At 39.6% G+C, this 13,681-nt stretch overlaps 1 protein-coding gene across 3 annotated transcripts in view; it reads left to right on the forward strand.

The window, feature by feature from the left end:
* The first annotated feature begins 11,429 nt into the window (after positions 1-11,429).
* The window catches only part of Ndufa12 (NADH:ubiquinone oxidoreductase subunit A12), a 31,542-nt gene continuing 29,290 nt past the window's right edge, over positions 11,430-13,681 (forward strand). For 2 of the 3 annotated variants that reach the window (XM_046419394.2, XM_058571296.1), the window contains exons 1-2: positions 11,430-11,585; positions 12,640-12,722. In XM_046419394.2, the coding sequence (XP_046275350.1) occupies positions 11,500-11,585; positions 12,640-12,722 (169 nt within the window). In that variant the 5' untranslated portion in view covers positions 11,430-11,499. The remainder of the gene's footprint in view (positions 11,586-12,639; positions 12,723-13,681) is intronic. The other variant, XM_046419393.2, reaches the window with a different exon arrangement.

A 13,681-nucleotide genomic window follows, 5' to 3' on the forward strand; every position in this document is an offset into this window, starting at 1 on the left:
AGGAAAAAAGGTTAGAATAAATTTAGTAAAGTTAGTTGGAGGATAAAAAACACAAAACAGTCAGTTGTACTCTATATACTAACAATGACAATTCAAAAATATTTAAGACAACACATTTACAACAGCATCAAAAAATAAAATCAACAAAGGAGGTAGAAGACTTGAACATTAAAAACTATAAGACATTACTGAAATAGATTAAATACAAATAAGCCTGGCTAGGTGGCACACGCCTGTAATCCCTCAGGAGGCTGAGACAGGGAGGATCTCCCAGTTCAAAGCCAGTCTCAGCAATTTAGCAAGGCCCTAACCAACTCAGTGAGACCCTGTCTCTCATAAATAAAATACACAAAAAAAGTGTGTGTGTGTGTGGGGGGGCAGCTAGAGATGTGGCTCAGTTGTTAAGTGCCCCTGGTTTCAATTCCCAGTACACACTCACACACACACACACACATTGAAATATCACACCCATCAGGATGGCCACTATTAAAATGTGTGTGTGTGTGTGTGTGTGTAACAAATGTTAGTGAGGATGGGGAGAAATTGAAACTCTTGCGCATTGTAGCGGGTAGGAGTATAAATGAGCCAGGCACCATGGAAAACAACATGGAGGTTCCTTTAAAATTAAAAATAAGATTACCATATGATCCAGCAATCCCACGTCTGGATATACATTGAAAAGAATTGAAAACAGGATCTTAGAGATATTTGCACACTCATGTTCACTGTAGCAGTATTCACAACAGCCAAGAGGGGGAAGCAACTTAAATGACATGTGCCGCAGTCTGGCTGGGCACAATCAGGAGCCACTTGTCAAAAGAAACTAACTTTATTTTTAGAACCACACATGCCAAACAAAACAGCCTCTCAGGAAAAACCCTCAGAGCCTCAACTGCCACCACCGGCTTTCCACAAGCCTCTCTCTCCCACACAAGCTTCTTTCCACCTCCCACAATCCCCCTGCTCTTGAGGCCGATTGGCTGGGTCATGTGGGCGGAGCCAAAAAAGTCCCCCAATGAGCAGCTCCGTGGTCTGAAAGGGCAGGGAAACAGTCCAATGAGCATCACCGCAGAGGAGCCAATCAGCTAGATGTTGCTGGGGCCGAGGAGCCAATCAGCTAGATGTTGCTGGGGCTGCTGTGAGCCAATCATCAGCCGGCAGCTGGAAGTTTGCTGGCAGCTGGAAGTTTGCTGGGGCCCCTTAGGCTGTGGCTCTCAACATCTCCCCCTCTCTGTTTAAACAACAAGCATGTGGCTTAGGGACCGTGCCTGTTAGGCAGTCCAATTCAACATATGGTCCTTACCCGTCATCGGATGAACTGACCTCTAGGTGTCAGCCTCCTGTCTTAGGTTGGTACCACTGCAATTGGATCATACCCGTCACTGACTACCGGTCCAGCATACAGCTATACTTGTGGATAGGCCTTTGCACCAGTGGGGGGGTGAGGTTCTTTGCCTCACCTCTGTTGGCCCCCAAATTTTAGACCATCACTAGTAGAGGAGGATGCAAAATGCCATGACATTAAGCCAATTGAGGGCTCCTTTGAAAAATTGTACCACCGGTGACACCATCAGCAAAAATACTCCAGCACTACCACAATTCGCTGTACCAACAGATAGTTCACAATGCATACAGGTGAGCTCACAATGTGTCCAGGCAAGTTCTGCAAGCAGTTCAGTGATGGCTATTGTAGAAGCTGTAGATTGGTTTTATCTTTGACTTCACCAGCACTGGGATGAAGATAGGAATTCTGGCAATAATGGCTAAAGAAAAAATTATGTAACATTCCAGAAGGCACTAAAAGAAAACAATTTTCTTAACAATTTACATTATCTTTAAGAGAATTATTAAATATAATGAAAAGGAAAGGTGAAAGTAAACAAACAGATCTGTTAACCTTCTTTTTTGTTTACATATTAAAACAATCCTCAACAGTTGTTTACCCAATTTAAATTAAACCATATAAATCACGTGAAAAAAAAATTTTGGATCCATTTTATCATGAGCGCTCATCATATATGATATATGGACATACGTACATTCAAACATATAACACAAAACACAAGTGTGCACACATAATATAATACATACAACACATAACATTATAGTAAAGGCCTTATAACTTTTTACAGGTGAAATCTCCATTGCAATGCTTAAAAACTCTATAGTCAAAAAATAGAACTGATCAGCAAAACATTAACCTAGGTCTGTATGAGCTCAAAAAACAAAATAGAACTTCATGATATGGCAAAGGGCAATAATAAAATAGATATTGAAAAAAGCATCCTGGTTCTGTTGCAGATGTAAGAATAGCCAAACTGGAGTTTTGGATATCAGTTGTTATGGATTTGAACCAAATCATCTTCTTTTTGGTCTGTAGAAATCGCTTTAGTTAATCTTTCTGGAATCCAAATAGGCTGCTGTTCTCCCTGTGGAAACACATAAACAGACCCCCGACTCCAGACAATCACTGGGTCAGGACCTTGGTTAATCTCTCTGGAATCCAAATCGGCTGCTGTTCTCCCTGTGGAAACACACAAACAGACCCTCGACTCCAGACAATTACTGGGTCAGGACCTTTCCATTGTCCTGTTAGAATATCCTTCCAAAGTACCTTGGGCTTATGTACATTTTTTGGACACACATGCCTTTCCGCAGCACTAAGTCCTGATGAATCCAAATTTAAAAAGTTTAGAGTAAAAAGGGTTATTTTAAGTTTATCTTTGGGGAATATATACCCCTTCCCAATTCCTTCTTTTTGCTTTAATAAGTACATTTTAATAGTTTGATGAGCTCTTTCAACTATGCCTTGTCCCTGTGGATTGTATGGGATTCCTGTTATATGAGTAATGCCAAATGTTGAGCAAAATTGTTTAAAAGAGGTAGAAGTATAACCAGGGGCATTATCTGTTTTTAACTGTTTTGGAACACCCACAGTGGCAAAATTTTGTAAGCAATGAGCTATAACATCTTTAGTTTTTTCTCCAGCATGAAGGGAGCCCATCAAAAATCCAGAAGAAGTATCAACTGTAACATGCAAATATTTTAATTTTCCAAATTCTGGCAAGTGTGTGACGTCCATCTGCCAAATATGGTTAGGTATCAATCCTCTAGGATTGACTCCAAGATTAACTTGTGGTAAAAAGGTCACACAATTTTGACATTGTTTTATTATTTGTCTAGCTTGTTCCTTAGTTATTTTAAAACGCTTTTGTAAAGTATTAGCATTGACATGGAACTTTTTATGAAAATTTATAGCTTCTTCTAGTGTAGAGAAAATATGTATGTCATGTGTAGTTTTATCTGCTAAATCATTGCCCAAACTAAGGGCTCCAGGCAATCCTGTATGTGCCCTGATATGTCCTATAAAGAATGGATCTTTTCTGTCCCAGATTAGACTTTGTATAGTGGAAAGCAAAGAGAAAACAGTAGAAGAAGGGGAAATCCTACCAGCATCTTCAAGAGATACTATAGCATTAACTACATACTGACTATCAGAAAATAAATTAAATACAGAATCTTTAAACATCACAAAAGCTTGTAAAACTGCATTAAGCTCTACCTTTTGAGCTGATTGTTTGGGTACTAAAAATGTAAAAGTTTGATCAGGGGTAACTACTGCTGCTGTACCATTATTTGACCCATCAGTGAATATATTTGGAGCATTCATGATAGGTGTTTTTCTTGTCATTTTTGGAAAAATTACAGGATGCAATGACCAAAAACACAATAAAGGATTAGATGGTAAGTGGTTATCAAATGAAACATTAGATTTGCACATGATTATTGCCCAAGTATTTAACTCATTAGCTAACTCATCAATTTGATTCATAGTATATGGAGTAATAATTTTATTGGGAGAAATTCCAAACACTCCCTTTGCTGCTTTTATTCCTTTGAGTATTAATTGTCCTACAGCCTCAGGATACCTAGTAAGAATAGTGTTAGGAGAATAAGATAAATGTATCCATAATAATGGACCTTCTTGCCAAAATACTCCTGTAGGAATATTTTTTGTTGGTAGTACAATAAATAATAAAGGCAAACTTATATCAATTCTATCCAAATGCATATTTTCCATATATGTTTCAATGATTTTTAATGCCTTTCTTGCTTCAGGCGTGAACATTCGGGGTGAATTTGGATCTGATGGACCTTTTAGGATATCAAATAAAGGTCCCAACTCTCCTGTTGGTATACCTAAATAAGGCCTTATCCAATTTATGTCTCCTAATAACTTTTGAAAGTCATTAAGTGATTTGAGTTGATCTACTCGTATTTGAATTTTTGGTGGACGGACCATGGTTGAGGATAATAGAACTCCTAAATAATTAATTGGAAAATTTAATTGTACTTTATCTATTGCTATCTCTAGATTATAATTTTTTAATAAGTTTGTAAGTGTGGCATAACATTCTAGCAATGTGTTTTTATCTTTGTGTGCTAATAATACATCATCCATATAGTGAAATATTTGTAGTTCAGGATTTTGATTTCTACGTGGCTGGATTACTTTGTTAACATAAATTTGACACATAGTTGGGCTGTTAGCCATCCCTTGAGGGAGTACTTTCCATTCATATCTCTGATCAGGACCTTCATGATGAAGTGCAGGGATAGTAAATGCAAAACGTGGACTATCCTCAGGATGAATTGGAATTGAAAAAAAACAATCTTTAATATCTATAACTAAAACATACCAGGTTTTTGGCAAAGCAGACAACTGAGGAATCCCTGATTGAGCAGGTCCCATAATAACCATCTCATTATTAATGGCTCTTAAATCTTGCAATAATCTCCATTTACCAGATTTCTTTTTGATGACAAAAATGGGAGTATTATGGGGAGATACAGAAGGTTGTATATGTCCTTCTGCTAATTGTTGTTTGACCAGGTCATGGGCTGCTTGTATCTTTTCTTTAGTCAGGGGCCACTGAGGAACCCATACTGGTCTTTCTGATTTCCAAGTAATTTTTATTGTCTCAGTGGCCCTTTCTGAAAATCCAACCCATGTCTGTCTGTTCCTTGATCTATTTGTATTGGTGCTGCTATACCTTGTTCTTGTTTTTCTAATCTTTTTCCTTTCCTAAAACCTTGTCTAGTCATAATAGTGGGTGCATTTTGGTTGATGTTATTTGTTAATGTCAAACCTAATTGATCTAGGACATCTCGTCCCCATAAATTTACGGGAAGATGATCCAATACATATGGCTGTATAGTTCCTTCACATCCTTCAGGATCCTTCCAATCTAATACCATTGCACTTCTATGGGGATTAGTCACCACTCCTAGGCCTCGAAGCGTTTGAGTGGCTTGTTGTAATGGCCAATGTTTTGGCCATTCTTGACGAGAGATGATGCTAAGGTCTGCACCTGTATCCAGTAGCCCATTAAATTCATGTCCTTGAATATTTAGTTTTAGCATGGGGCGAGAATCTAAATTTAAAGAAAGCATAGCCCAATCTACACCTGTGGAGCCTAATCCCTTGGAACCTCTTTCTACAGTACGACTGGAAAATTTATCATGTAGGCTGGGTATTATTAGTAACTGTGCTATTCTATCTCCTGGTGAAATTACTGATATACCCTTTGGAGAACTGGCTATAATTTTTATTTCACCTTCATAATCGGGATCAATTACCCCAGGACTTATCATAAGTCCTTTTAGAGTAGAAGAGCTGCGTCCCAATAATAAGCCTACTGTTCCTTTGGGAAGAGGTCCTTTCACCCCTGTGGGAATGATTTGAACTCCCATCTCTGGAGTTAGTACTGCTCTGGCGGAGGCGCAGATGTCCAACCCTGCGCTCCCTCTGGTTTGTCTGATGAGGGATCTGATGGACAATGTGTCCTGGGCACTACCCTGATGGGGTTGCTGGTTTCCTCCAGTGCTCCGTATATTTGTGGTTTTGGGCCCCGGAGCATTGGGCCCCCCTGTCCATTTTTTGGCAATGGAGCCCGATGCCTTTCTCCACGATATCGTGGATAAACACCTGGTCCTTGTTCGTTTTTTGATAATGGAGTACCCTCTATGGTGGTTTGAGAACGGCATTCATTAGCCCAATGTCTCCCTCTACGGCATCGTGGGCAAATACCTGGTATTCTACTCCTTTGATACCTAGTTTTGTTAAACCCTCCTCCAATGGGGCAATTCCTTTTAAAATGTCCTGTTTGTTCACAATTGTAGCATGTTCTTGGCCTGGCATCTAAAGCCTGTTTTACTGCAGCTGCCACAATTTGCCCTTGTTCATTAATGTCTCTGGCATCTAAAGCCTGTTTTACTGCAGCTGCCATGACTTGCTCTTGTTCATTAATGTCTCTACATAATTTAATATATGTGTTTAAATCTTCATGTTTCCATGGTCTAATGATATCTCTGCACCAACGATTCGCTTGCTCATAAGCCAGGTGTTTTAGTAATGGCATTGCTTGTTCTGTATTCCCAAAAACTCTGGTAGCTGTTTGAATAAGCCTATCTACAAATTCAGCATAAGGTTCATTAGCTCCTTGTATTACCTTAGATAATTGACCTTGTAAACCTCCATGTCCTTGTAAAGTCTACCATGCCTTAATTGCATCTGCAGCAATTTGTGCGTATATGCCAGGATCATATGCAATTTGTTGCTGCTGATCCTCATAAGGTCCCTTTCCTAACAACATATCTAGATTTCTCTGAGGATAACCAGCTGCTGCATTTCGCCTAGCCGTCTCCTTGCAAAATTCCTCATTGGCAACCTTCCATAACAGGTATTGTCCTCCATTTAGCACAGCTTTACACATATTAGCCCAATCTGCTGGCGTCATGTTCAAGTTGTTAATGGATTCGACCATGCTTACAGTGAAGGGTGCTTGAGGACCATAGGTTGTTACAGCCTCTTTTAGCTGCTTCACTGTTTTGAAATTTAAAACTTGGTAAAATCGCTGCCCTCCTGCCTCAAATACAGGGTATGTTAATATTTGAGATCTTGTCTCAGGATCCCAACTATCAACTGCGGGGGTTGGGGGCCTCCCAGCATATGGAGGTGGTGCTGTTGGTTGGACACTTATGCCCTCTGGTGATAGAAAGGTGTTAGTAGCAGTCTCCTGTAGAGGTGGTGCTGTTGGTTGGACACTTACACCCTCTGGTGATAGAAAGGTGTTAGTAGCAGTCTCCTGTTGTAACTTTCCCCCTGATGGCTTTTTCTGTTTTACGCTTTCTTTCTCTGTCTGACTAGCTTGAGAGGCCTTCTCTTTTACTTGAATCTTTTCCTCTGTCTGACTAACTTGAGAGACCTTCTCTTTTACTTGAATCATTATGTCTTCTCCTTCCTCTACCATTGTCTGAACTGAAGGCTTTGGACTAAGCAAACAAGATATGAACGTCCACAATGGCAATGTGCCAACTGGTAGAGTCCCTGGGCTTTTCTTTTCTATTCTTTTTAAATCTTCACCATGATGGTTCCATTGTGATATATTTAACAACTCCTCCTTAAAAAGCCATGGGCTACATTTTTGTATTGTATCAACGTATGCCCTGATTGTTCTTGATTTTACTGAGATGCCTCCTTCCTCTAACAATTTACTTAACACTCTTTCAGTTTTTTTTTTACTAATTTCTGATCCCGTATTTCTACTATAATACAACCCAACAAGATGACGCCAAACAAAACCGAGACAGAATGAAATAAAAAGGGAACAACAAAAAGTCATTATAGCCTTTCTATCCTCCTGACATGTGCATCCGTCCTTTCTCCCTATCTGTTCCTCAGACGTAAATAGTTTTTCCTCAGATGTGAGCGGTTTTTCTTCCGTCTCACTCATCTCCAGGGACAGGCAACTTAAAACAAAAGTGAAGCAAAATAAAAGAGGAATCTTAAAATGGCTACCCATCCTCTCGCCCTGCCCTCAGGGGCGAGCAGTTTCACTTACCCTCAGTCGCTCCCCGTGCGAGCCACCAAATGCCGCAGTCTGGCTGGGCACAATCAGGAGCCACTTGTCAAAAGAAACTAACTTTATTTTTAGAACCACACACGCCAAACAAAACAGCCTCTCAGGAAAAACCCTCAGAGCCTCAACTGCCACCACCGGCTTTCCACAAGCCTCTCTCTCCCACACAAGCTTCTTTCCACCTCCCACAATCCCCCTGCTCTTGAGGCCGATTGGCTGGGTCATGTGGGCGGAGCCAAAAAAGTCCCCCAATGAGCAGCTCCGTGGTCTGAAAGGGCAGGGAAACAGTCCAATGAGCATCACCGCAGAGGAGCCAATCAGCTAGATGTTGCTGGGGCTGCTGTGAGCCAATCATCAGCCGGCAGCTGGAAGTTTGCTGGCAGCTGGAAGTTTGCTGGGGCCCCTTAGGCTGTGGCTCTCAACAGACATGGACAAATGAATGATAAAGAAAAGCTGGTATATATGTAACATAGAACATTATTCAGGCTTTTAAAAGAAGACCCTGTCAGGCTGGGTTTGTGGCTCAGCATTAGAGCGCTTGCCTCACGTGTGCGAGACTCTGGGTTCAATCCTCAGCACCACATAAAAATAATTAAGTGAAATAAAGGTATTGTGTCCAACTACAACTAAAAAATAAATACTTTTTTTAAAAAAGAAGACACTGTCATATACTACAACATGGGTGGACATTGTGGACATTATGCTATGTGAAGGAAGCCAATTGCAAAAAAGACAACTACTACATGAATTCACTTATATAAATGTCTGAAGTAGTCAAACTCTTGGAAACAAAAAGTAGAATGGTATCTTCCCCAGGGATAAAGGAGGGGGGAACTGTTAATAGGTATACAATTTAATATTTGCAAAATGAATAAGTTCTAGAGATGTTGTGCAATAATGTGTGTGTAATTAACATTATTGTATATGTAAAAATGGTTAAGTTGGGGTTTTATTTATGGTGGGGGGAGATTGGTTCTGGGAATTGAACTCACAGGCACTTTACCACTAAGCCACATCCCTAGCACTTTTTAGTTTTTATTTTGAAACAAGTTCTCACTGAGTTGCTGCAGGCCTTGCTAAATTGCTGAGGCTGGTCTTGAACTTGTGATCCTCTGGTCTCAGCCTCCTAAATCTCTGGGATTACAGGCATGTGTACCATCCCTGGAAAGATTAAATTTTTGTTTTTTTACCACACACATGCACAAAGCACACTGCTAAGAAGCCAAATTTTTCTTTTAAATAAATTTTTTTAAGTTGTTGATGGACCTTTATTTAATTAATTTATTTATATGATTGCTGAGAATTGAACCCAGTGCACACGTGCCAGGCAAGCAGTCTATCACTGAGCCACAATTCCAGCCCAAAATTGTTATTTTAAAGACTGTTGCATAAGGGAGAGGATAAAGAACATCTTGCCTTTCCTATATGAACAGTATCTCAGGAACCAAATAGTTAAGGGCAGGTTACTCTTTATAGAAGAATTGTGGTTAATAAATGAAAAGGAATGGAAGTATTTAGGCAGTGCTCATCAAGGATGGCTAAAAGCACCATGTGCAGACACCATGTGCTCTCTGAAGAAAGGCTCTGGCTACCTTCGAAGTATACTTAACAGTAAAAATAACTCAAAACCTGGAGGTGGCACTCAGTGGTAGAAAGTGTACATAGTATGGGGCTGGGATTGTGGCTCAGCGGTGGAACGCTCACCTAGCCCGGGCAGAACCCAGGTTCGATCCTCAGCACCACATAAAAATAAAGGCATTGTGTTGTGTCCATCTACACCTAAAAAATAAATATTAAAAAAAGAGAGTTTAAAAAAAGAAGAAGAAAGTGTACATAGTATGTGTGAGGCCCTAGGTTCAATCTCCAGTACTGAAAAAGAAAGGGAGAAAAAGAAAGAAGTCAGAACTGGTCAAACATCTAGGTCTAAGTACAAATATACAGGAAAAACAGGATAGAGTATCACTAGTACACAATTACCAAGCTCCAAGCAATGAAAAATTATAGGAAAAATAGGCTATTTCTTTAACAAATTAAAAGGAAAGAAGAAAAAAAAAGGGGGGAGGCTATAAATCTATTTATTTGTTTATTTTCTTTTTTATTGATAAACAAATAACAGCATTACTATTCTTAATACACATATATACCACAATTTTTCATATATCTTTTTGTATACAAAGTATGTTGACACCCAATTCATGTCTTCATACATGTACTTTGGATAATGATGTCTATCACATTCCACCATCCTTGCTAATCTCCTGCCTCCTCCCTTTCCCTTCCTCCCCTCTACACTATCTAGAATTCATCTATTCTTCCCATGCTCCCCCTCCCTACCCCACTATGAGTCAGCAGAGGGAGGCTATAAATTTAAAGAAAATATTTTTTTTTAAAAATCAACCATTTACAATGTGTGGATCTTATATGGGCAAACTGGAAAAAAAAAGAAATTATTAGGAAAATAAAAGACCAACTAGGGACATTTGTACATTCCTTTGGATATTTAATGATACTAAGGAATTACTGTTAACTTTTTAAGGCAGTATAATGGTGATGTAGTTATGTTTTTGAAAGAGTTCTTAGATATACTTCAAAAATATTTCAGGTAAAAAATTTTAAGTGCATATAAATCACGGTTCAAAATAAATTCAAATATGACACGATTTTTAAAAAAATATTATTTATTTATTTATTTATTTTTTAAGTTTCGGCGGACACAACATCTTTGTTTGTATGTGGTGCTGAGGATCCAACCCGGGCCGGGCCGCGCCTCACGCATGCCAGGCGAGCGCTACTGCTTGAGCCACATCCCCAGCCCCTATGACACGATTTTGAACAATTGATGAGTCTAGGAAAATTTGATCCTGGTATTGGAAATTTCTCCTTTGGAATTGAAGAATTACTAACATAAAATTACATTATTTCTCAGGGTGCAGTCTTATTACTTGGTCCTTCAAGAAATAATATTGTTTCCATTTTTAAAACTATCTTAAAATTAGGAAAATGTATAATTACAGAATAAACATAAATCTTGACATTTGAAAGAAATGATATGGTGGAATGGAGTCTAAAAGAGCAAAGGGTGAGACTCCCCTGCCAACACATCACCAATATATGTACCCCATTTCATGTGTACTCCTATGTGGTCAGTAGTAAATTCCTTAATAGTTATCTCGTTTCTAAGGAATCTTGGTGCTGGAAGGGATTTCTGGAATAGTCTGAGCCAAACCTTTTTAAATGAAGAAACAAATTTCCAAAGGAGGAACCCCTTGTATTGGAAAGCCTTGTGAAGCCGAGCTTTCCACCACACACTCGCCTTCTAGGTGCAACCTCTGACAACATTTTTTTTTTTTTTTTAACCTCTGACAACATTAAAGTTTAAGGTGCCTTTGCTTTACTGAGGAACCGACAACGCCCATTTAGGAAGTCGGAAAGTCACCGTGCAGGAAAGTTGCAGTTCTGCGCACGCTCAGAGCCGAGTGTCGGAACCTTCAGCGCGTCAGCTCCCTGCGGCTGAGTGGCTGCTTCCGCCGGGTGGGTTTTGCACGGCTCACCCGGAAGGCGGGGCCTGCCAGGCAAGATGGAGTTGCTGCAGGTCCTGAAACGCGGGCTGCAGCAGGTCAGTGGCCACGGCGGTCTCCGTGGCTATTTGCGAGTTTTCTTCAGGTAGGCGTCTAGAGCTATGCTCTTGGTTTCTGGGGCTGGATTTGCATTGCTTGGTTCCTTGAGGAGGGTCCCAGGCTTGGGTCACCTTGGAGAATCTCAAGGACAGCCGGCCCAATCTTTGCCTTGCAATCCCCGGGTCGAAGTCTGTCCCGGGCGTCCACAGGACAGAACTGAAGCCATCTCTAGAGATGGAGCATCCCCGCCCCCTGGAGTGTAATGAGCATTATCAGAGACGTTCACATGGTGACCTTGGGAAAGTTTTTTCCTTGAACTATCCTTCAGTTCCCTCCCAGTGCGATAAGAGATTGAAGGAGGTAACCAAAATGGTCTTCACTATTCCAAACATCCCTGACGGGCACATAGTTCCCCGAAAACGATTTGGAAACCTAGTGGAATGAAAGAACCAAGAAATATTTGAATCATTTTTAGAAGATGAAGCCCTGGGCACGGTGGCAAACACCTGTAACTCCAGCGATTTGGGAGGTTGCGACAGGATTGCAAGTTCGAGACCAGTCTCAGCAATTTAGCGAGACCCTGTCTCAAACAATTAAAAGCGCAGGGAGTGTGTCTCAATGGTTAATTCCCCCCTGGGATAAATCCCCAGTACAAAAAAAAAGTAAATAAATAAAAGAGGAAATACTTTGGCTCCCTGACTTCCTGGAGGATTTGCTTATTCCAAATTTGTTTGCACAGGGATAGTAGATAAAAGTCCTATAATTTGAATATGCTACATTTGTATTTTTAGTGTAATTTAAGCGCATTAGTTGCATTAGTTTATCTTTTCCCATCCTGTCTGCATGATACTGGGACGGTGAGGCAGCATGAGCTAAGTTAAGACTAGAGTTCTTAACCTGAAAGCTGATTCTTCAGTATTAAGTGGCAAGAGCCTGGAGGTGAAGGCTAGAAGTATACAACCAGTGACCATCCACAGCAACTCATTTTTCTAATTGATGTAGCAGCCTTTGTGTCTGAAAGTTGGTATTCTCACTTCATTTTGGTTTGTTGTGAACAATGAATCATTCTAAAATGTCTGTTTTCTTTGGGATAATTACAGAGCAAATGATGTGAGAGTTGGTACATTAGTGGGGGAAGACAAATATGGAAACAAATACTATGAAGACAACAAGCAATTTTTTGGTGAGTGCAGTATTTTTGGCATTTGGGTTTGGGATTTGATAGGAGTCTATTTTTCATACCGTACAAAGGAGCTCTTACTTGGAAAAAAATGAAAAACTCAATAGAGAAAAACTAAATGATTAACAAAAGTATGAGAAATGCTAATCCTCACTTGATATTACAAGAATGCAACTTAACAAAGTTAGAGGTACTTTTCCATGTGGGGACATATCCCAGTTTGGGGAAAGGGATAGAATAGATTAATTCAGGCATTTTGGAGGACAGTTTGGCAATATTTGTGAAAAATTATACTGCATTTATCTTTTGTCTCAGCACTTAAAAAAATTCATCCTATAAATATTCTTGTGAGACAAAGACACTTATTGCAGCAGGCTTTTAGTAATAAATCTCAAAAGCAACATTATCATGTATAAGTTGATAATGATGAATTTAAACACTTTTTAGAATGCTTTTGTGTTATTAAGAATGATATACCTTGGGCTGGGGATGTGGCTCAAGCGGTAGTGCGTTTGCCTGGCATGTGCGGGGCGCTGGGTTTATCCTCAGCACCACTTAAAAATAAAAAAAAATAAAGATGTGTATCCACCTGAAAATTAAAAAATAAATATTAAAAAATTCTCTCTCTCTTTAAAAAAAAGAATGATATACCTATAATTTTATATACAAAGATGTTAAAGATATGCATAACAAAGTTCTCCAGTTGCAGAACGATGTTTGGTATCCTCAAAGGAAGAAAATATATACTCTTGGTTTACATATTACATTTCCAAACACAAGAAACTTAGAATCAGATAATGGTGGTTCAATATTCTATCCCTCCATTTTATAACCTTGTGACCTGGTTAACTTATTAACTTCTCTAAGCCTCAGTCTTCTCATCTTAAGTTGTATTAAAAAATGATGAAAAGAGAACAGGAAGAACTTATCTTAATGGAGGGTTTCTTAACCTCGAACTAACA

This window comes from Marmota monax, unplaced genomic scaffold (assembly GCF_021218885.2).
Source record: "Marmota monax isolate L192 unplaced genomic scaffold, Marmota_monax_Labrador192_F-V1.1 WCK01_AAM20220418_F8-fsc00036, whole genome shotgun sequence".
Taxonomy (NCBI): Eukaryota; Metazoa; Chordata; class Mammalia; order Rodentia; family Sciuridae; genus Marmota; species Marmota monax.